We start from the raw sequence: 25,145 nt of genomic DNA, 5'->3' as shown, positions 1-25,145 counted from the left end.
TTGCCTTTGCTTCTCTTCTTTTCTCAGCTATTTGAGAATAGCTCAGTCAACCATTTTGCCTTTTTACATTTCTTTTTCTTGGGGATGGTTTTGATCAGTGCCTGTTGTACAGTGTTATGAATCTCCATCCATAGTTCTTCAGGACATGATTATTACCCTCATTTATTGATGTGGTTGAAAGTGAAAGTCACTCAGTCATGTCTGACTCTTTGAAACCCCATGGCGTGTACAGTCCATAGAATTCTCCAGGCCTGAATACTGGAGTGGGTACCCTTTCCCTTCTCCAGGGGATCTTCCCAACCCAGGGATTGAACCCAGGTCTCCCGCATTGCAGGCAGATTCTTTACCAGCTGAGACACAAGGGAAGCCCCAATGATATGGTTAAATAACAACAAAAGCCACGGCACTATTAAGAGAGATGGGATCCGAAATCAGGTAGTCTATGCTGTCTTGTCCACGACACTGCCTGTCACATGCTTGGCTTCTCTTCTTCCTGTTCTTGATGGAAACCCTGATCTAAGCTTGTTCTCCTAGTCCAGCACACTTGGGATAGGTGTTCTGTCTGGCTTTTCTTGGCCTGTGCTGCTAAATTCTATCCTTCCCTTGGTCTATCCCCAGTCCTGGCCCAGGAAATTGCAGTTCTTTTTCTGCCTCTTGCACCATGCTTCTCAGCTTTCAGATTTTCTCAGGGCTGGAAGGTGGTATCCCCTGGGAGAAAGAGCCAATGACCTTCACCTCCTTCTGAGGCCAGTATACCATGGCTCCTATGATAACACCATTACCTATGAATGTGAAGCCCATGCAAGTAGAGACCCCTTTAGCCCTAGACTGGAAGTCCAGCTTGGCTCTTAACTCTACCACAAACTGGTTTGTGTGACCTTGGGCAAGTCACTGACCGCCAGTCTTCTATTTGTAAAATGGAGTTAGACAAGATGACCTCTAAAGCTCTTTCCAGCTCTAACAGTCCATGAGTTTCAATGGCAAGGATATTTGAGGGAAGGGGGGAGTCTGAATGGAGGAGGATTGCCCTAAAGCCTCCTTGATGACATTGAATATCCAGTTCTTTCTCTGATGGCTTCCCAAATAGACCAAAGTGAAAGCAATTGAAAAGGAGCCCCAGGGTGTAATCATTCTCATTAGAACAGATCCTTCGGGTATCTTTGGGGCTACAGGGGGGGCAGGTAGGTTGGCTGATTGAGATGTCAGAGTACTCAGTTTCTGATATTGGAGAGTTTGGGGTGAAATTAACATAATTAAGCCTTAAAGAAATTGCCACCCCCATAGCACCACACGACCCCAATGGAGCTTCTGAGCAAAAGAAATAGAATTCAGTGTCTGTTGCTCCAAATAATATTTGACACAACCACCCAGAATGAAAATGAGAAGCCCTCAAACCACAGAGCTCTATCAGTGTGGAGAGAGATCCATGGAGTGGAGTGCCAGGGGCTGAAGGGCAGGTCAGAGCAGAGGGATACAAAGTGGCTGAGCAAACCCAAGGGAGGGAGACAGTTCTCTCTTTGCTGAAACCCTCCGGGCTAGAGAGCTAGGGTAATTTTTGACCTAGCTGTCCTTGTGTGCATTGCTGTGAGCTTTTATTAAGTATTTATGTAGCAGTTTATATTTCACCAAGTGCTTTACAATCACTTTTATTTGGCTGAGTAAAGTTTTCCTGGAATCCCATCTACTTTATGATCAGGAGAGGCACTTCTCGTTTGCTTAGCACCACCCTGCACACAGCTGCACACAATAGGCCCCTTGTTCTGGCCGGAGAGCAGGTGCAAAGAGTCGAGGACCTGGAGGCACCTGCCAACTGCTGGGGAGGCTGGAGTAGGGGTGGTTTACACTTCAGTTCACCTTTCCTTCCCTCTGTTACTCTTGAGTGTTATTTTATTGCTGGTGACTAGAGAGCGGCCGTGCCAGACTTGGGCCCGCCAAGGGCAGAGCTGTTCTGCTATTGGCAGTGGAAGGGCCGGTGGCTCTAGTTTGGTTCCTCTGGCCATGCCCACCATGGGCACCGTCTTCCACCAGGGGAATACTGGAACACACTTCCACCAGAGTGTTTCCTTCTGCTCCCCAGGGCCGTGACTGCAGCCTGCATCCTGGGGCTCTGGGACCGAGTTTAAGAGAAGGCAGCAGAAGTGGCAGTTCTGCTTTCTTCAGGCCAGACTTTTTAGTGTCCTTGGGCAAGTCTCACACCTTCTTCTTGCTAGTTTCATCTCCTCTCCATCAGCCACAGAGGCGCCCTCTGCTGGCTCTCTGGGTGTCATGATGGAGGCCGGTGTGTGTCCTCAGCTCATGAAGTGGTGGGCTGCACATTCTCAAGCATCTTAGTTTGCAGGGAAATCCCACACAGTCACTAGTTGAAGATTTCATTTTCTGAGGACCAGATTTGCCAAAGACCAAACCAGAATCTGGTCTGTGAAGTCCAAACTGGGGATAGTGGGCTTTTAGAACACTGGACAGTTCAGTGTCTCTAACTCCTAGAGTTCTGTAACAGCACAGAGCTGCATAGATGCTTAATAGGCAAGTGCAGAATAGAAGGTATTTGCATTCTGTACTGACATGTGCTAAGTCGCTTCAGTCATGTCCAACTCTTTGCAACCCCATGGACTATAGCCCACCAGGCTCCTCTGTCTGTAGAATTCTCCAGGTAAGAATATTGGAGTGGGTTGCCATGCCCTCCTCCAGGGGATCTTCCCAACCCAAGGATTGAACCCAGGTGTCCCACATTGCAGGTGGATTCTTTACCATCTGAGCCACCAGGGAATCACATTGCTTAAGGTTGCTGCTGCTGCTGCTAAGTCACTTCAGTCGTGTCCGACTCTGTGTGACCCCATAGACAGCAGCCCACCAGGCTCCCCCGTCCCTGGGATTCTCCAGGCAAGAACACTGGAGTGGGTTGCCATTTCCTTCTCCAATGCATGAAAGTGGAAAGTGAAAGTTTAGTTGCTCAGTCGTGTCCGACTCTTAGCGACCCCATGGACTGCAGCCTACCAGGCTCCTCCGCCCATGGGAGTTTCCAGGCAAGAGTACTGGAGTGGGGTGCCATTGCCTTCTTCGTGGTTAAGGTAGCACAAAAGTCTTCTCCTTACTTCTAAGCTCAGATACCTTTTTGTCACTGGGTTGTTATTCCCTTCTCCAGGGGAATCTTCCTGACCCAGGAATCGAACCCATGTCTCTTACATCTCCTGCATTGGCAGGTGGGTTCTTTACCACTAGCGCGACCTGGGAAGCCTCTGTACTGATGGAAGACAGCAAATCCTTTTTCTGACCCCCAAAACTGAGAACCTGGAAATTTCACCATCAGATTTGAAACCCTCTCGAAGTTATTGCCTTGACCGTAGCGAATATAACAGATGGGTTCAAAGAATTGCTTTCACGACAGTAAAATCCTCTCAGAAGCGGGCCAAAGTTTAGACCACTGGAATAGGGTTTGTGATGCAAATTGGTATTGTGTAGTGTGGGTGGGCTCAGTGTGGGAGCCCAGGCAATGGGACACAGGCTGCATGAGTGAGTGGTGCTCGGGCTGTGGCAGCTCTCCCGTTTGGCTGGCCCAGGTGGGCAGTGACCTGCCACTTGAACAATGGTGTTCACTGGGGCCTCAGGCAGGAACTCCGCCATCCCCTACCTGGCCATTGTTATCCAAAGTGCTGCGATCTGGCGGCTTGGGACACAGTGGCAGGTTTTCCTGGCAGGGCTCAGACAGAAGTCCAGTATAATGCAGGTCCTCAGTCACTGGCTCCAGATTGGGGCAGAAGACTCCAGGGGAACAGACTGACAAGGGCTGGGCAGAATAGATCAGCTTTGGATGAAGTCTTCAGTCTCAATTCACTTCAACAGAGGTATATTGACTGCCTGTTGTATGCTGGCCACTGGGTAAAGCAGAGGACTGACTCAGGTGAATATAAACACAGAAACCAGGATGGAATTTGGCCATATGGCCCAGGAAAATATACCCGACCAGACGAAGCCATGCCTGAACATGTAGGGCTCACCCCAAAAGCATGAAACACTGGCTCCAAGGATAGGTCGGACAGCTAAGCTCTCACCATTGTCCCCATTGGCTCAGGATCTCAGTAGGCCTAATCCCAAGCACTGAAGATTTATTGTTGTTGTTCAGTTGCTAAGTCATGTCTGACTCTTTCTGACCCCATGGAGTGCAGCATGCCAGGCTTCCCTGACCTTCACTGTCTCCTGGAGTTTGTTCAAACTCATGTCCATTGAGCCAGTGATGCCATCCAACCATCTCATCCTCTGTCATCCCCTTCTTTTGCCTTCCATCTTTCCCAGCATCAGGGTCTTTCCCAATGAATCGGCGCTTATCACGTGTCCACAGTATTGGAGCTTCAGCTTCAGCATCAGACCTTCCAATGAATATTCAGGACTGATTTCCTTTAGAATTGACTGGTTTGATCTCCTTGCAGTCCAAGGGACTCTCAAGAGTCTTCTCGAGCACCACAGTTTGAAAGCATCAACTCTTCAGTGCTCAACCTTCTATATGGTCCAACTCTCACATCCATACATGACTACTGAAAAAACCATAGCTTTGACTGTACGGACCTTTGTTGGCAAAGTGATGTTTCTCTTTAATATGCTGTCTAGGTTTGTTATTACTTTCCTTCCAAGGAGCAAGTGTCTTTTAATTTCGTGGCTGCACTCACCATCAACAGTGATTTTGGAGCCCAAGAAAATAAAATATGCCACTGTTTCTCCACATTTTCCCCATCTATTTGCCATGAAGTGATGGGACAGGATGCCATGATCTTAGTTTTCTCAATGCTGAGTTTTAAGCCAGGTTTTTCTCTCTCCTCTTTCACCCTCATCAAGAGGCTGTTTACCTCCTCTTCACTTTATGCCATTAGAGTGGTGTCATAGGCATATATGAGGTTATCAGTATTTCTTCCTACAGTCTTGATTCCAGCTTGGGATTCATCCAACCCAGCATTTTGCATTATGTACTCTGAATATAAGTTAAATAAACAGGGTGACAGCATACAGCCTTGACAAACTCCTTTCTCATGTCTGTTGTTTCATGTCTGGTTCTAACTTGCTTCTTGACCTGCATACAGGTTTCTCAAGGATTAGGGGCCTGTAAAGGACTGTGGCTTAGACGCTGACAACGAAACAGTGACAAGAATGTTGAGCTTTCTTTTAAAGCATTTCAGTAGTACCCATTCATGTAAAAACAGTTTATCCTTTGCTTGCAGTCTTTATCAGTTCATGAAATAAGGTTCAGCAAGACATCCAAAGCAACATTTAGGAGGCTTTTCTTTGTGAAACGCAATGCATGAAAAAAATCCACAAGTTACGTTCTTCTCTAACTCAGACTTGCCTCTCCCTGAAACTCCTCTTGAGTCTGTGAAGTGTGATTGTAGGTAGAGTTTGAAAGTTCTCTTCTTAATTTTGAAGATCCTTGCATTAAAGAATGGATGTTTGTTCTGGATCCCGCAGGGACCTGGGACAAACAAAGCAGTGTTCTGAAGAGAAAGATTTGAAAAAGTGTGTGGGTGTTTCCAAGAGCCATGTAATTCGTTACTTGTGACAGTTATATGCAAAGTGGAAGCAGAATATTTTCTGTCACAGAGAGCAGGAACATGAAATGTGGAGGGAGGAGAGAGTGAAAAGGCTTCTGACACCCAAAGTTGATCACTCGGGAAACTTGGCTGTCTGCCCTGGGGCACAGGTCAACAACGTCTTCTTCAGTGGACTAAAATAAATGTTGAACCATTTGAAGTCCTAACCATAAGTTCCCTGCCTCAGACGCCCCATCCACTAGCAGTTTTGTGAGGACCTCTCTGCTGAGGAGTAGTTCCTTTCAATCAGGCCTGCCTGCTCAGTGCTGGCTACTCACCCAATGGAGACTCTTCCAGTTCTCTCGGTACAGGGATGAGCAGACTTGAAGCTTCCCCTAAGTATTCATGGCAAGATTTATTCATTCTACTTCAGAAAATTCTTTTCCAAATAACATTTATTGAACACCTATTTTGTGTTGGATACTTTCACAAAACAATACCAGTGCTCATATAAATGTGTTGGGCCCTCTTCTAAACACTTAACCTATGTTATCTTAGATTTGCTAACATTCATTACATCAGCTAATCCTCAAAACAAATGGAGGTGGCATTATCCCTATTTCAGAGATAAGGACACTCAAGTCCAGGAGAGTTTAGTTACTTGTCAAAAGTCACACAGTACCAGCCTTTGAACGTGTGTCTTGACTCCAGGACCAGTGCTCTTTCCACCATATTACTCAGCCTTTCTAAAGTATACTGTCTTTGCTGTCTCAGTAAACTATGTAGACAGGACTGAATTTTACCTTTTAAAAATAAAATAATTATTGATCATTATTTTCAACATCAGTTACTTTCATACAATGTTCTCGTGTGTGTGACCTGTTCTTTGATCTCTTCTTGTCTTTTCTATTTGGGGGACGTTGTGGCTCTAATCACATTCCATCAGCAGTGATACCAATAATAATTTGGATGGCTACTGTTTGGTCTCTCTGGGACTCAGTTTGCCCATCTGTAAGAGGGGTGCATTGAACTAAATGATTTTGAGGGTCCTTTATGACTCAAATATTTTTGAGTTAAAATCTAACTTTCAAAAAAAAACTAAAAAAAGGTAAAGACCATTTCCTTTTGGTTTAACTCCAGTGGGACAAGAAAACATCTGGTTTTCTGGGCTAGAAAGTAAAAGTCACTCAGTCGTGTCTGACTCTTTGGAATTCTCCAGGCCGGAATACTGGAGTGGGTAGCCTTTCCCTTCTCCAGGGGATCTTCCCAACCCAGGGATTGAACCCAGGTCTCCCACACTGCAGGCAGATTCTTTACGAGCTGAGCCATAAGGGAAGCCCAAGAAGACTGGAGTGGGTAGCCTTTCCCTTCTCCAGTGGATCTTTCCAATCCAGGAATCAAACTGGGGTTTCCTGCATTGCAGGCGGATTCTTTACCAACTGAGCTATCAGGGAAGCCCACTGTCTGGGCTAGAGGGACTCGGTAAATGAGTTTGGGGTGATTTAATGATAAATCACCATTATACACCCTGCGCTACTACATCTCCACTCCCAAATATTGAACTTTGAATTGCCTTTTTTTTTTTTTTTTGCTATTTTTGGAAATCTTACACTGGCTCAGATTCCTCTCCTCCTTGGTATGTTCCCCTCAAGGACACCCCTCAGAGAACCCTTCAGCAGCCCTGCCCACCCTGGCTTGGTGTCTTGGCTGCCCGTGGTCAGGGCTCAAAGCCCAGGAGGCTGTTCTCACCAACCTTCCCACACATCAGGCTCTGCCCATGCCGCGGTTCTCACAGGAATCGCTTTTGCTTCCTTATTTACTTTTCTCTCTCCTTACCTCCAGGCTCCTCTGTGGAGTTTGCCTCTTCAGACAAACATTCAGGCATTTTCTCTCTGCCTCCCCATCTCTGCAGGAGGCTGTTCCCCACAGCGGGTGATATCAACTTCTCAAGCTTTCCTCACCATCTGGAAAATATTCTTCTCTTCTTGAGGTTTAAATGACTTCTTGATTATATTCCAAGACCAATCTTTTAGTCTCTCCTTACAGGTTAGAAACTAGGCTAAAAGCGGATTCTAATAAAGCTATTCCCTTATATAGGTAATGTCCACTAGATGAGGTATAAATGGGCTTTCAGCCCCCTGATTTCTACTCTAAATTTTGCTTCCTTTCTGTTGAAATATATCTGTAATTTCTGAAAGGCTATTGTTTGAGAATCAAAGTAGTTCTTGGAGTCTGGTGGTCGTATCTGTTTCTGGCACTCTCCTGTCTGATATTTGCTCTGAAGTGGTATTGCTGTACCAACAATTATGAAAACCATTTTTCTTTAGACTTGTGCATACATAAATGAGAAGCAAATTGCTGCCTTCTTTATTAAACATATTTATTAAACTCAGCAATTTTCACTTTCGCTTTATTTTTCTGTTCATTTATGTAAATGAAGACTGCATCTTGGATAGAAAAAGAACATTTTCTTAGGCCTATTGATAAGGTGGGTTTTCTACCCTGTGTTCTAGTTTGTTTTTAAAGGTATTTATACTCTTTAAGTTATGCCATTTTTTCACAGTGATTGTTGCAGCTGGAGTGCTTTCCAAGGAAACATTCTGATAAATCACTGTTTGGGCAAAGGGCTACTTGCAATACTGCAGCCTTTCCATAAGATGGCGCACTGAGAATGTGAGATCTGTAACTTCCGTGTAGATCATCTAAAACCCCAGTAGTAAATGAAACAAACTTCTGTGAAATTAAATATTTGGTGGGGGGAGGGGGCAAGTTGGTTTTTCTAAGACTTGCTTTCAAATACTTTCCAGTAGTCTAATGCCTAGAAGAAGGAGGAAAGTGAATTTTCTAGCAACTTCTCTCTCCTGCATCCGTACTAGCAATGCTCAAAATCACCAACGTGTATTTAAGGAACCTTTTAAAGAAGAAATTTATTCTAACGGTGAGAGTTATGATACTACCTACCTGTGATGCTGGGAAAGTCCCTCCCTGGGTCTCAGTTTCTTCATCTGCGCCATCAGTGGATTGGACAAGGGTGCTTCCTATTTGAATGTTGTATGTTTGAATCCATTGATTTCCTTCCACTTTACCTGTGCTGCCTCAGCCAGCACAGACCCAGGAAGAAAAGACTGCCCATTTTACACATGTTTGACTCTATTCCTCTTCTACTAGTGCTCTCTTTGTGTCATTTGTCCTAACACCATCACGTCCAGGTGTCCTATTTTCATTGGGTTCCTTTGCTCTTTACGGCTTTTGCAAGGTGTCCCTCCTCCATCCCTGCCCAATCTGCCTGAACAGAGACGTGTCTTCCTTTCACTTCACAAATCACATTTGCTATTTTTGTGCTAATAAGCAGGTACCACACTGGATGGGGGAAGAAGACACCACAGGTAATGCTTTATGGGGACACTTATAACATCACGCATAACATGTCCAGTTAAGAAGAGTTTAGATTTAGGAGGCAGGAGCGCCTCTCTATTTTTCCTTCTCCACTGGCCAGTATTCATTGCCAGAACCATGTCAAAGCTTTAGGAAAAAGCAGTGTTCTGGAGAGAGGACAGTTAATCTAATTAGAGATGAGTGTTGCTAAGCAGATAACCCATCCTTAAAATCCCCCATGGCCAACAGTGTCCCCATTCCTGACACTCGGGGCAGTCTGGGTGGGGAGAATTGTGGCTGCAGTGACTTAGCCTCACTGAAAATCTGTCAGGAACCATTGTACACCAGGGGCACAGAGGAAGTGAGTGGAAATAAAATGCTGGATGAATGAATTAATTACTGCAACTCTACAGAGACACCCCTAACTGAGTCCCTCTGAGCTTAAAGCTTGGAGCATGTATGTTACATAAAATCCCCTGGGGTTCCATTGCATATGTCGTATTGCTACGTGGCAGGGAGACCTTCGCCAACACTCACTTTCCTATTGTCCTTAGAGATTTCAGATCACCTTTGGTGTTTGTCTATACAGTGGTGGTGGAGGAGGATTATTTATATGTCTAACTTCAATACCTTATTTTTCAAGAATGCAAATATTTCACTGAATGGTGATGCTGTTGGATCTCTGTTTGGGAGAAGAAACTCCATACACAGGGCTCTCCCCAAGGGCTTTTAAAGGGCAAGCCCAGGAATCCGCTGATTAGGTAAAGAGAGCTGTTGTGGCAAACCCTGTTGTGAGCCTCGTAGACCATCACCAGTAGCTGGCTAATTGTATCATACCATGAATTGGGCAGTGTGAAATGGAAATGTCAAATATTTAGTCAGCATGGATTATTTCTAAGGAATAATGGCAACGGAGAGGTTAAGAACAGAGGCAGCTGGACATAGACTCAAACGTTCAAACTCTAGCTTTGCTATTGAGTAGCTGTGTGACCTTCAGCAAGTGGCTTCACTTCATGCCTTGGTGTTCTTCTTTGCAAGAAGGAGCTGATTATAATACCGTCCATCTTGTAGGGCTCTTAGGAGGACTCAGTGTGGTGCTGCGGGTTGTATTTTCCCTCATGCTGGAACAGTATCTGGCACAGAGAAAGCACTCAGCACTGCCAGCTGGTGTTACTACATGTACTAGGAGGTGCTCTGGGTGGTACACAAGACAGCTAACCAAGCCTCTGCCTTCAGAGAGCTCATGGACTGTACGGGCTGGTAAATGGAACGTATGTGGAAGGAGCACAAGCCACTCAGCGTGGTACCCACAATGCATTTGGGTGCAAGAGCAGCAGTTCAGAATGAATCCCAGGTAGGCCCTCAACTCCCATCAGGAGAGGACTCTTCGAATCTTCTGGGAAGGTTGGCAAGAACTTGAATGGCTTTTATGCCTCTGTTTAGAGACAGGGTCCTCATAATAATACACATTCAGTCATATCCTTACTGACTGTCCTTTTGAAATAGGTTAGCATTACCTCATTGAAGAGTAGAAAACATATAGGCTGTGTTTAACCTAACAAAGTATAGTTTGTGACCTGATGATAACCATCTGAGGTGTGAAGGAATTCCAGGGTGACATTCTGTGTATTGGCCCAAACATGTGTTCTCATAAGGGATCCCCTTTAAGCCGGGGATCTAGTCATGGCCGACATAACTCTGATTAACAAGAATAATTTCCCAGAGGCTCTGAGTGAGGCCTAGGAGTTAGGCCCACTTTTTATTTTCCTTTGATTTGTTTTTTCTTGTTGTTGTTATTGTTGTTTCATGTTGTTTTCTTTTGCCTTAAAAATAACTGCTATATAAATTTTCACCCATTAAAAATTACTGTAAAGGTTTTAAAGTGTAAAAGATATAGAAGGACATAAAAAACTAAAATTTCCCCCAATATCTTACTTACTGGAAGTAACTGCTTTTACCATTCTTTTTTTTCTCATTAAATTTTTTAAGTGTCTCAAATTCTATGACATATTTTTAATCAAGTTGTTTCCATTAAAAAGTACTGATTTTAAAGACCAATGACTTAGAACGGCCACACAAAAAATGAATGGTCCACAAAATATTCTCCTTTCCTTCTGAAGGTTTATCATGCCAGGTTACCATTAACTAGTCTTTGACTATTGAGCTTAAATGGCCAATTGAGACAAACAGTTCTGAGACCATTCTTCCACCACTGATTAAGATGGCAGGTATTGAGGATGTTGTTCATTTAGCCTTCTGAGCTTTCTGGGCAGACTTGGTGACCTTGCCAGCTCCAGTTGCCTTCTTGTCTACTGCTTTGATGACACCCACAGGAACCATCTGTCTCATGTCGCGAACAGCAAAATGGCTCAGAGGAGGATAGAGAAGCTCTCAACACACGTGCGCTTGCCAGGAACCCTATCAATGATGGTAGCATCACCAGATTTCAAGAATTTGGGGCCATCTTCAGCTTTGTTCTAACTTTGTTCTTTTGATGTCTGCATAGTATTCCATTTGAACACTCAAGAATTTTAAGATTCTGCTCTACATTTTGTCTGGCTAAGGAGAAAAGGGTAGAGGTGTGAGAAACAGGACATAGTATTGGGGATGGGGGAGAGGTATTCACATGCCTAAATGGATAGGGGAAGAGCAGAGTTCCTGAATAGTTTTAAAATAGTGCCACTAAATTTAAAAATAGGGCCACTAAATTTTAGCAGATGTAGACATCAATCGAACCAGTACTTTCGGTTACTGCTTTGTGGAGTAAATAAAATAAAGTTTTAGGTCTAAGCCATAAGCCAGCTCTTCCCAACACTTCTGTAACCAGAAACCATGCTTAATTTACTAAGTCTTTTGAGGATTTAAATAGCACATGGATAGAGCAAAATAGTGGATGCTGTTTCAACTTTCAGAAAGTTTGGCAAGCTTTTAAACTCAAGGCTGTTTTTAAAAAATTGAGTCAGCATGGGATTGGGGAGCAGTGTTTAGTCCCGGCTCCTTATCCAAGACTTGGGGGTAAGAGACAAAAAAAAAGAGCTGAAAGGGCATTTTTCTGAATGGCAGGAAATAGACAGTAGGGCCACAAGGGATCAGCTATGCGACTAATTTGACTTAATATTTATAAATGATTTGGAAGAAGGAGTACAGGGCAAAGTCACTAAGTTGGCAGATGTCTTTACACTATTCCACTGAGGATAATAAACTTTAGAAGGTGACTTGTTTTATAGGAGTGGGCAGGCTTCGATAGGAATAAGTCCAGGGAGATGTCTCTAGGGACACGTTCCTAAAGTTCATTTTAGAACTGCTTACCTCTTTACCTGTGAATCAGGTCTCTGCTTCAGGCATCAGTAGATATAAAGAAAAAGAGGATGGAGTTGGTGGTCATCAAGAGGGAGATGACATTTAAACAGACAGCATTATATACAAGCACACAAAAGGAGGCTAGTGGGGAGCTGATTCTCACCAGATATATAAACAAAGAATTTCCCTTAAAGAAATGCATTGCATTTCTTTAACACAGCCCCCAAAGGCAATTGGTATGTGGTGGGTGATCTGTTTATTCACTGGAGAAGGACATGGCAACCCATTCCAGTATTCTTGCCAGGAGAATCCCTTGAACAGAGGAGCCTGGCGGGCTACAGTCTATGGGGTCGCAAAGAGTCGGGCGCAACTGAAGTATTTCACATGCACACACAGTGTATTCGCTAAGTTTTAACGTTAGGTAAGGTAAATAGTCAAGGCTGTATACTGTCACCCTGCTTATTTAACTTATACGCAGAGGACATCATGAGAAACGCTGGGCTGGAAGAAGCACAAGCTGGAACCAAGATTGTCAGGAGAAATATCAGTAATCTCAGATATGTAGATGACACCACCCTTATGGCAGAAAGTGAAGAGGAACTAAAGAGCCTCTTGATGAAAGTGAAAGAGGAGACTGAAAAAGTTGGCTTAAAGCTCAACATTCAGAAAACTAAGATCATGGCATCTGTTCCCATCACTTCATGGGAAATAGATGGGGAAACAGTGTCAGACTTTATTTTTCTGGGCTCCAAAATCACTGGAGATGGTGATTGCAGCCATGAAATTAAAAGACGCTTACTCCTTGGAAGGAAAGTTATGTCTAACCTAGATAGCATATTCAAAAGCAGAGACATTACTTTGCCAACAAAGGTCTGTCTAGTCAAGGCTATGGTTTTTCCTGTGGTCATGTATGGATGTGAGAGTTGGACTATAAAGAAAGCCGAGCACTGAAGAATTGATGCTTTTGAAGTGTGGTGTTGGAGAAGACTCTTGAGAGTCCCTTGGACTGCAAGGAGATCCAACCAGTCCATTCTAAAGGAGACCAGTCCTGGGTGTTCTTTGGAAGGAAAGATGCTAAAGCTGAAACTCCAGTACTTTGGCTACCTCATGCAAAGAGTTGACTCATTGGAAAAGACCGTGATGCTGGGAGGGATTGGGGGCAGGAGGAGAAGGGGATGACAGAAGATGAGATGGCTGGATGGCATCATAAACTTGATGGACGTGAGTTTGAGTGAACTCCGGGAGTTGGTGATGGACAGGGAGGCCTGGCGTGCTGCGATTCATGGGGTCACAAAGAGTTGGACAGGACTGAGCGACTGAACTGAACTGAACTGAACTGAATATTGACAGAGTATTATACTATAAGGAAGCATCTATTAGATCACTATCTTCTGAAGTTGTGAAATTTTCAATAATAAAGAGATAATGAGGTCTGCCCTATCTCCTCACAGTGTGGCTGAGAAGCTCAAGTGAGCTAAGTGATACAAAACTGCTTTGTAAAATGCTGTGCAAAAATACAGTGGTGTTAATTATTCTTGGCATGTCATAATTTGGGATTAGAAGTACAAATTGATAAAATTCTAGGAACTTAATAGATATTCATGAAATGTACAAAGATCACCATACAAGGATGTTCTTTGCAGCATTGTTTATATTAGTAAAATATTAGAAATACCTCACTTGTTTATCAGTAAGACATTAGATAAATAATTTATGATCTAGCCATACAGAGGAATAAAAACAAAGCAGTTATTTATGTTCTGACACAGAAATGGATCTAAGATACATATTAAGTGATAAGTTGCAAATCAGCCTAACTAGTACAATTCCAATTTTGGTTAGACTTGCATGTTAGTATACACCTGTGAAGGGCTTCCCACGTGGCTCAGTGGGTAAAGAATCTGCCTGCAATGCAGGAGATGAAGGCAGATGTGAGTTCATTCCCCATGTTGGGAAGATTCCCTGGAGGAGGGCATGGCAACTCACTCCAGTATTCTCACCTGGAGAATACCACGGACAGAGGAGCCTGGCAGGCTACAGTTCATAGGGTCGCAAAGAGTCGGACACGACTGAGCGGCTGAGCATGCACGTATGCACACATACGCATGTGGAAACCTCTAGAAGAATATATATCAAACTTAAAGATGACTCTCTCTTGGAAGGATAAGATGATGCAAGAACTTGTGCTGTATGCTTTGATTATGTCTGTATATTTTAATTGTCTTCAATGAGCACTGTTATTTTTGTAATTAAAAATATGAGTAAAAAATATGAATTTGCCCTTAATTCAACTGCCCTATTGTAATTTTTTAAGTGTATAAGGTAGGGGCAAAAGTCCTGCAAATTTTTCCATTTCTTTAAGAGAATATTCCATTATCAGGATGAGGAAAAAGGGAAAAAAAAAAAAAAAAGAGATCAAAACCTTCTCCCCCTTTGGTAACAGTGTTCTGGTCTTTCTACATGAGAAAAGATAAAGGAGAAAATGAAATCTGTTTCTTGTTTTTGTTTTGTGTTTGTTTGCCTTGTTTTGAAAGGTGAGTAAATGTACAGAGGTCTGGAACCATGAAGCCAGCAAAGAAACCACCTCAGTAGTGAATTACTGTTCCAGTTGAAGTTGACAAAGCCCCGCACTGAAAGGCAGAATTGCCCAGGATTGTAAATATCCCCCATTCTCATGCTGGTGAGGATGTCCATAGATAGCTTGAAACTTCATTCTTGAAGCAGAAACCTATGTCTTATCCTGGGGGACCACGTTAAAACCTTCCCTTGAGCCGCTGGTTTGCCTCCCTGTAGAGAACAGAGACAGAAGCTGGCAGGTATAATTTATGCTGCAAATGGGTTGGGAAAGCCTTTTCAGGAGGAGCTGGGCTGCCCAGACCTGAAGGAAATGATGGGAGGAGGAAGTGGAGAAGGAGGAAATAAAGAACATGCAAGAGTCTTTATCCTTCAGATGAATAGAAAGCACACTCAGAATTAAGGACCCTCCTGTGTGCTTCCCTGGCCAAGACCCAACACCTCCCTTAGTGCTCTTCTGGACTCTACACTAGATGGAGGGCAAAATAAGGGCAGAGACCTTGTCTCTGTCTTGTTCATTGCCATATCCCCAACACCGAGAAAAAAGGAATGATGAATTAATACTTGTTAACTTTTTTTTAAAAAAAACTTTACAATATTGTATTGGTTTTACCATACATTGACATGAATCCGCCACGGGTGTACACGTGTTCCCCATCCTGAACCCCCCTCCCACCTCCCTCCCCGTACCATTCCTCTGGGCCATCCCAGTGCACCAGCCCCAAGCATCCTGTATCATGCATCAAACCTGGACTGGCGATTTGTTTCATATATGATGATTTACATGTTTCAGTGCCCTTCTCCCATATCATCCCACCCTCGTCCTCTCCCACAGAGTCCAAAAGACTGTTCTATACATCTGTGTCTCTTTTGCTGTCTCGCATACAGGGTTATTGTTACCATCTTTCTAAATTCCATATATATGCATTAGTATACTGTATTGGTGGTTTTCTTTCTGGCTTATTTCACTCTGTAAAATAGGCTCCAGTTTCATGTACACAATGGAATATTACTCAGCCGTTAAAAAGAATATGTTTGAATCAGTTCTAATGAGATGGAGGAAACTTGTTGACTTTTGAATGAATGTTCTCCAGTACAAGTAGACTCTATCTGGAGTGGTCTACCTTTGTACCATGCAGGCATCCCACGGGCTGGAAGGTAAAGGTAGCTTGTGGTCAGCTCGACCGTGTGCCAGATACAGTCAACTTGCACTTTGCTTGGAACTCTCTTGTGACAAACCTTTTCTTTACCTTCATATTTCCAGATACAGCCAAAAGGCAGCGAGGAATGGAATGAAGAATCAGTTCAACCTCCATGAGCTGAAAATGAAGGGCCCTGAGCCAGTGGTCAGTCAAATTATTGACAAACTGAAGCATATTAACCAGGTATGTGTGTATCCAACAAAAACAGATATGTCAAAAAATTGAGCAATGGATGATGTTGAGTGTTCATACTGTATTCTTGGGCTTTTGGAAAGGCAGCCATGTTCATCGTCTTCAGAGTCTCTCTGCTAAACAGGACTTCTGACCTTTGTTTTTCACCCCATTTTTAAATTATAAGGAAAATATCACAACATAAGAGAAAGCTTGGAAAACAGAAGGAAAAGTATTTGTCTCAACCCCACTAGTCCATCCTGTTTTCATTTTTATATTTTTTAATATTTGGTCAAAAAATCACACATAGGCTTTTTACATAATTGGAAGTATATTAGTGATTTCTGCTTCTTAGAATTAACACTGTGTTGGAAACACTTTTTCATGTTGCCACAAATCTGCATACTAATCATCTTTTGTGGCCCCGAAAGATTCCTTTGAGTGTTAATTATAATTAATTTGCCTTTGCTATGCATTCAGATTGCTTCATATTTTTACCATTAAATAAAGCGACCTCCTGCATAGTGCTGTCTCCTAATCTTAGCTCAGTTTCTTAACATACTGGAGTTATGGGGTTAAAGGATATGAGCGTTTTACTGCATGTTTCCAAACTGCTGTCCAATGGGGATGTGACAGCTTTCACTGCCACCAGCAAGATACGAGAGGACCAGCTTCACTGCACCCATGCCAACTTCTGAGTCACTGCCATGCACAGAGCACCCACAGATTCCCTTGACTTGCACAGTTTTTCTTCTCAGGAGTTTAGTAACTGAGACACAAATAGAAGTTAGTTGTACCATCTGCTTGTGATTGCTTTGTGGCCACAGTTTAAAAAATGCCATCAAAAATGCCACCAGATACCAGAGTGGCAGTGTTCCTACCAGAGTGGCAGTGTCCATGGGTGGGAGGACCCTGGCACCGCTGACTTCTATTCATAGCTGAGGAAAGACTTAATGAATTAAACTCCTTCTGCAAGGACAGAGGTTTCTGTAGGATGACATTGGCGTGATTTTGTCTTTTCCTGTGAAGTTTAGCAGTGAAATCTTTATGGTTTTTAGGAAAAATATTTGGAAGGGCTTCCTAATAGTGACATATTTCATGGCGAATGGCATTGTGAAAGTATTTACTACACTTTTGAGTGAGATTCCTCCAGAGCCTAAGAAAGTGCTCTGCTCTCTGTGAGCACTTAATAATTAGTTGTTACTGCTTCTGAGCACAGAATAGTGGCAGTATTTGCATAACAGATCCTTCTTTTTGGTGAACTCACAACCTCACTAAGTTCTATAAAGCCTGGTTACATGTAAGATGTTTCAAAACACATCTCTGAAGAATTCAGAGCACAGCATAAACCTCCCATTGCTGTTGGTGTGCTTTACCTGGGGACAAAGGCAGTGTTTCTTTGAATTATTTCTAAATTATCTCAAACCAAATGTGTCTGGGTGACTCCACTCAACTGGTTAGATCCAAGCACTGGTAAGGCCAGAACCTCAGGGTCCATCTCTGTGCCCCTCATTTTAAATGAATAGTGTCAACAGATGTCTTTGGTCACCAGACATGAAGGAATACCTACTATGTGCTCAGCCAGGTTCCAGGGAGTTTGAGGATTCAAAAGGAGCCTGGCCTGTTTTCATACCTTCCTTGGAGGAGAAACACATGTTTAAATACAAAGAAAAGGCAGCCAATAATGAAGAAGAGCTAGACAGTGATGCTGCTCATCAGTTTTGGGGTGATTTGCTTAGGCCTGAGGTGGGCTGGGTACTGTGAGAAGGCTTTCATAAGAAATATCAGAGAAAGACCTGTGGATGGAGCCCCACCCTGTAAAAAGGGAAAGCTGCATCAGAGCATATGATCTGGCAGTCACTAAAAGTGACTATTTATAGCAAGCCCCTCAGTAAAGACTTTGGGTGTTTGATATTAATGCTCTGGGAGACCATGTCATATAATGAATAGAACATGGGCTTTGAATCCACGTGGATCCCAGTTCAACTGTGGGTCTTACTAGATATATAACTTTGGGCAAATCATTCAACCTCTCTGAGCTTTAGTTTTCATCTGTAGTATTTAGAGTTAGCAAAATAGTTCCTTACAAGATTATTGTGAGTATAAGAAATCATGTCTATGTATCTATGTCTATTCATATCCCATTATATAAAATTTATGTATAATTATACATTTTACATATTTGCATATATATGTAAAATGTATATATATATGTATACACACACACACACATAATTGCATGTGCATGACACAGTTAAGGTGATTATTATAGTCAGGATGTCCACTGTAGTCAGGACTTGAGTGAGTCTGAAAGAGAACAGTATTCCAATACTTCTTCCCAGTCTAATTCTGCCACCCAAATTTTGGGTGGATCAAAGAGATCCCTTTGATACATCTTTCTCTCCCATGTTGTTTCCTTCTTTCTCTTCCTGCTAACTTTCAGCCACAAAAGGTGAAGCCTCTTCATAGGTAGGGAGGTATATATTGTCAGTGTCGGAAAGGTCACCATTATAATTACTTTCTCCTACCTTTGCCATGGACATATGTGTGGACATTTTTGGTTCCTTTATAAATACCATTGAGCAACCAATTAATTCTCATTGATAGACCAGTTTTACCCGTTTAAGTTGAGCTGTTAAAATTGGCTGGGCTCCAAACACCCACGCTGGTTTTTTCTTGTCTCATCTGTATTGCTTTACATGGCCAAAATATATCATCTTTCAGACCTTCAGTAAAATTCATATTTTGGCCATGGTTCAATCTGAAAGTGAGACACTTTAGGGAAGTCATAATGAAGAATGGGATGATGATGATAATGTGTTGTATTTGTGTAGCATTGAACCATATTTCAAAGTGCTTTTATGTCCTAAAAGTCTTAACTGCTCATATTGGAAAAAAAATATCCAGCCTGGAATTGTATAAGATACAGTACTGTCAAAGAATCATTCTTTTCAGGAACTCATTGTTACCCTTGGGTATTATTTCATCCTCACTGCCTCCTGGGAGGTAAGTGATAATGTTTGTACCTTTTTTTATAGCTAGGGAAACTGAGGCAGAAAGCCATTAAGGGCTGTGTGGGCATGCTGCCAAAACATTCAGTAAGTTCAGTTGAAAATTCAACCAATCATCCAGATGTTGTTTCCTAGTCACTGCCAAACATCTGGATTCACTGAATGCCTGGCTACATTGACCTACAGTTAGAGTGATGAGGAGGTAGAATCAAGTTAACTTGCCTCAGTTCACATGTAAGTGAGTGGAGAATCCAGGAGTATAATGTTATTTTCCTAAGCTCCTCGCTTGGTGCTGCCACTATTAAAGTACAGTAGGCTGCTCCAACATACGCAACTGTAAGTGCAGAGCTACTTTTGTCTATGCACGCATGCCCGTGTGTGTCCATCCAGATGGACTGTGGCTAGGCCGTTTATGAGCACGTCCCCCAAGACCTCTTCACTTTCTTCCATGGAAATTCTCAGCTGCCTCCTTTCAAGTTATGGTTGCTGTTGATAGGATTTGAAATAATATATTCACTGAGGGAGTAATGTAACATTATTTCCGTATTGACAGTCCCACGATGTAACCTGGAGGGGACGTGTTCCGGGTCAGGCCCAGGGCCCCTTTCCTGGGAAGACCTGCAGGTGTGGAATGTCCTCCCCTCCTCCTTCCAAACCAGAGTTCTTGTGTAACATTCCCACGATTGGAAATGAGGACCCTTTTATTTCCTTTGCAGTTTTTAATTTGTGTGTGAGGATTTATTGTCTTGTGTTAGGAGAGGAATTGAACTCTTAAGTCCTCAATATCAGTCCTGGAATTTGCTGGGCCATGTTGCTTTAAAAGAAAAATTGTGTTTGTCTTACTATCCTGCTTCAAGGCTCCTGCATGGAGAGAAGACCCCACAAATACCAAGAATGATCATGATCCACTCTTACCCACAGGCCACTGTGGCCTGTGTGTCCTCTAACTCAGTTTGTTGGTAACAGTTTCTCTCTAAGACTTGCTGTGTCGTTAGTGTTAATGTCGCAGACCTTAAACTACTACAGAAGCTATTGTTTCCAAGAAAAACCTAGCTGTTTATTATTTTCCCTCAGTTTCAGTTCGGGTTCAAATGAAATTCCAGAAATTGTTTTCCTGCCTGTTGGAAACAGCTGAAGCCAGAGCAGTCAATACCTGCTCATTTGGTGTCAGAGCTTTTCATTCGAAGTTGGATAGTCTCATCTGTTTGGGATGGTTGAAATGTCCTGCTGAATGGTGGGGGTGTGGACGAGATGGCCTCTTAAGATTCCTTCCAGCCGTGTGATTCAGTGATTTGTGGCTCAAGGTCAGGCTTTAACCCAGGACCCTCTTGTGAACAAGTCTTGTGACTTTATTCTCTGCCCTGCCACTCTTTTTTAAACACCCTGTTCCCAGGTCACCCCTTTCTACTTTGTAACCTCGCATCTTTTCAGAGATTCTTCCCTTCCCACCAGTCTTCCAGCCTGGGCAGATGGAACTTAAACTTGCCCTTCCCCCTACCCAATTCTTCTGTTCTCCTGCCTTGTTCTCATTAGGCCATGAAAACATTAAACTACGAAAACACTTGCATTTATCACCCTCCTCCAGAACCAGATAGGTGATCTGTCTTCAGATCGTGTTAGCCATGTGACTCCATATGAATGATAATAATTCTGCCATCAATTTGCACAGCACAATTCAGTTTGTAAAGCTCTTTCATGAACATTACATAAATGGATCTTCACAGTGACTCAGAGAAGCAGACATTATTACCTAGATTTACCAGATGAAGAACCTATGGGCACTGGATGTCTAAGTGACCTTCATATAGTAAGTGGTCAAACTAGACCTAGAATCCAGGGGGACTGATCGCAGTCTCTGTGCTATTTCCTTCTATGTCTTTGAAGACACAGCATGCCTTGCTGTGGTTAGCATGATCCATATATAAAAGATGTGCAGAAAGAAGTACAAATAGCAGAAACTCCTTAATTTGTCTAGCAATTTCCAAGTCCCTAATGTAGTAATATCTATGGTCTGAAGCTCTAAAATTGGCAGCAGAGAAAGAGTAAGCATGTTGTTTACCAAGCATCCACTGGGAAGAGTCCTAGAAAACTGACCCCAATTGTGTATGGTGTGGCAACTGAGGCACTTTGTGACATAGACAGCAGACAAACTTTCTATTAGCTATCTCTAACTCATAAAATGATTTTAAATGGCCAAAGAAAATTTTAAATGTCGAGCACACAGTGGAATGTCTCCACTTCCATCCCCCTTCATAAATACCTGAAAAGTGTTTTTAAGATGCCTGACAGATTATTTTGGTATCGTGAAAAGGCACTGACTTTGAAATAGAAAGTTGCAACTTTAATAAATTAATTAATAAAGTTGTTACATGTCAGAAAAGTACCCAGGGCATACCTTAGCATGTAAGTTTTAAAAATCTTTAAATGAATCTCAAGCATGATCAAAAATTCTTTGAGTAACTTTTTTCTCACAATAATACCAGTGAGAGTCATAAAATGCTGGCCTACTCCAGTGGTTGCTAGAAAAGCTAACACTAATCTAAAATTTCTAAACCAAAGGAGAAACGTTTTGAGAGTCAAATTTAAATAAAAGGCCTTTCCAAATGAAATTATGTCCCAGTGTCTCTCACACTTCTTCACATACAAATAGTGTAGCCGAACTGTAATAATTGCCATTTCCATATGGAGTCAGAATGTGTGTTTGTGTGAAAGACAGAGTATCTACAATGGCATGTTAACAACAGCCAATGAATGACTTCTGAGTTATAAAAGAACAATGCGAGTTGGTCTTCAAATCCCAGACCTAGACTCTGTGGAGCTAAACATGATTTCATGAAGTAAAAGGGAATTAGCTGATGCATTCCAAAACACATTTATCATTAAAAAATCTTCTGTCATTTTGCTTAATAGCTTGAAAAATAATTACAATGTCTGGTGGCTTTGGGGAGCATGTGTTTTTAATATCTTAATTACTGTGTACAGTTTAATAACACTGCACCAAGATGAATTCCCAAGTATTTCATATTAAATTTCTTGAAAATGAACTATTTGCTTTTTTTAGAGGATACAGGATTAAAAAAGATGAATTCCCAAGTATTTCATATTAAATTTCTTGAAAATGAACTATTTGCTTTTTTTAGAGGATACAGGATTAAAGGTACTTAAATTGGGTCATGTATTTTAATCTTTGCACATTAAGTTAAGTTATTCAAAAGCAGAAGATAAGTCAAGAGTGGTAAGCCAAAATGTTGTTGATAGCAACAACATTTGCTGGTGATTGTGGCTTATCAGTGAAAGGAAATACATGATCTTTTTCATTGCGGTATTATACTCTTTCATAAGGTTTTTTTAGTAAGAAGTATTGGAAGTGTTCAGAGAAGGCAATGGCACCCCGCTCCAGTACTCTTGTCTGGAAAATCCCATGGATGGAGGAGCCTGGTGGGCTGCAGTCCATGGGGTTGCTAAGAGTCGGACACGACTGAGCGACTTCCCTTTCGCTTTTCACTTTCATGCATTGGAGGAGGAAATGGCAACCCACTCCAGTGTTCTTGCCTGGAGAATCCCAGGGATGGGGGAGCCTTCTATGGGGTCGCACAGACTCGGACACGACTGAAGCGACTTAGCAGCAGCAGCATTGGAAGTGTTAACTATGGAAAGACAAGTTCTACATATGAAAAGGAAATTCTATCAAACTATAAAGGCTATTGGGTTTACAAAGTTAGAAATATATTTCCAAAATATCTATGAAATCCATAGAGTCTCTTATTTACATCTACCTGCTGGCCAAATACAACACAGCAAAAATAAATGCTTACAAATGATTGCTCTCTGCCACCATAAACCTGTATTATAAGCAGTATATTGGTGTATGTATGTTCAGATACTCTTCGGAAATTCAGAGACAACTTTTATCTTGATATATTTATGAACATATACGTATCCTGCCTCTGGATTGTCAGCTCCTTAAGTCTGAAATCATGCATACAAGTCTGTTTTCTACAGCACCTAACATAGTGGCATATACAGAATAGACCCTCATATACAGTATTTTATAGATCATCAGTTCATTCAAAGAAGTTAATCTTTGTTGCCCTAAATTTATTTCTGAGCTTTGATTTAATTTAAGGTACTTTTCACATTGAATATCAACCAGTTTTTGTGCTAAAGAAGAGGGTTATGTAAGTGCACCGTTACAGTTTGCAGGGATGTTTCGGTCATAGGGTCCAGCCCTTGGATTTTATAGACGAGGAAATGAAAACCTAGAGAGAGAAATGACTTGTCCAAAGTCACACTGCTAGTAAATGACAAAGCTGGGCCTGGGAAACAAACAGATTGATAGTTTGTGGTGCCTTTGCTCTGCTTCCAAAGGCTCTTGTGTAATCCAAAACATGCTTCTAAACACGCAAGCACATTTTCTTATACAGAACTCCCAACCACAGCAGAAGCCCCTACTGAAGCAGTTCATCTTTGGAACGAAAATGGGCATAGCAAGAGACAGGAACTTGCTAATTATTATCTCTTGTCATATCTATTAACTAGTGTTTGGTCATAACAAGCACGCCTCAGTGCCTCCTGCCTCATTAAACCCAGTGAGCAATGGTTGCACGTGGGCTAGGAGCCAGGGCAGGGGGCTCTCTGCTGGGATCACTGGACCCAAACCAGGCAGAGTCAGCAGGACCTATTGCTCGTGGTTTTATGCCCACTCACACAGTCTGACTTGGGCTCCTGTCCACACTCAGGATTAGTCATTAGTCATCTGTTCACTCTCATGCTCGTATCTCAACTCCTCCACCTTCCTGGGTACCCTATAATGATTTATCCAGTGCTTCTCCCTCCTTCCAGAATGGCAAAATTAGCATCATATTAGTCAGTGGGCTTATGTGCCAGTTAGCTCAGTTGTCAAGGCAGTGTGTTCAGATTCTGTTCCACGGAGAGTAGAGATGTGGGAGACGTGCTGTGGGGGTTATTCTGCGTCCCCCATTCCTTTTTTAACCAGAGTGTCTAAAATCTGCTTTACATATGGGTCTTCTAAATACGATTTCACTTAAACAAAGGGCTTCAACTGCTAAAACAATAAAAAGTCTCAGAGTGCCCTTGAAGCTAATATTAAAGGTTTAATCCCATATGGAGCCATTTCTTCATGTGAGCATTCACTCAATGAATGTACTAAGTATCTACAATACACAATGCAGTCACAGAATGCCTTCCAATCTCCATCTGCCACTCCTAAAATGAACTGTTAGTTAAAATGGAGACAATATGGAAAGTATGAATGGGTTGGTGGAGACATTATTCCTATTGGAAATGATGTTCCCATTGGAAGGCGCATTATTCTCATATTGGTGAACCAAAAGTATCTTCTTTGAAGCTGAAGACCAAAACAAAGTTTTCCTTGCCCATGTCATTAGGATTTTGACAAAACTCAATGGTAATAAAACTAACTTCTGAATAGAGAGCAGATACGTTTGCCCCAGGATGGCAGACCTATGTTAATTGGCTCAACCAAAAGTTTGGCCTTACTCCTTGATATCCATGGGTATTGAGACCTAGGGCTTCCCAGGTGGCATTAGTGGTAAAGAACCAGCCTGCCAATGCAGGAGACTTAAGAGACATGGGTTCAATCGCTGGGTCGGGAAGATCCAGTGGAGGAGGGCATGGCAACCCACTCTAGTATCCTTGCCTGGAGAATCCCATGGACAGAGGAGCCTGGTGGGCTGCAGTCCATAGGTCGCAGAGTCAGACATGACTGAAGTGACTTAGCACACACACACACTGAGACCTAACCTTCAACTGTAAGCTTATTTGACATATGGCCAGGGACGTTTCCATATTCTGTGTAGGCTCAGTGTTAGTATTTAGTGAATGTAAAGTAATAATAATGGGGTCAGTTCTGTGTGCCTGACTATATGCTTTCCTTAGATAGCAACCACGGTAATTTTGCATAGCAAATTTTGAGTGGAATATTTCCAGCAGAGTTATAATTAATGTTCAAAGTAAAA

General features: G+C 42.4%; 1 protein-coding gene across 1 annotated transcript in view; it reads left to right on the top strand.

Annotated features, from left to right (window-relative positions):
• Positions 1–25,145, top strand: part of GPC3 (glypican 3) — a 463,174-nt gene that overhangs the window by 329,390 nt on the left and 108,639 nt on the right. Inside the window, exon 6 of the mRNA NM_001035463.2 lies at positions 16,027–16,147. Within this exon, the coding sequence (NP_001030540.1) occupies positions 16,027–16,147 (121 nt within the window). The remainder of the gene's footprint in view (positions 1–16,026; positions 16,148–25,145) is intronic.

Source organism: Bos taurus, chromosome X, assembly GCF_002263795.3.
Source record: "Bos taurus isolate L1 Dominette 01449 registration number 42190680 breed Hereford chromosome X, ARS-UCD2.0, whole genome shotgun sequence".
NCBI classification, from domain to species: Eukaryota; Metazoa; Chordata; class Mammalia; order Artiodactyla; family Bovidae; genus Bos; species Bos taurus.
The sequence above is the reverse complement of the archived record's forward strand: the minus strand, read 5'-3'. Positions and strand labels throughout refer to the sequence as shown.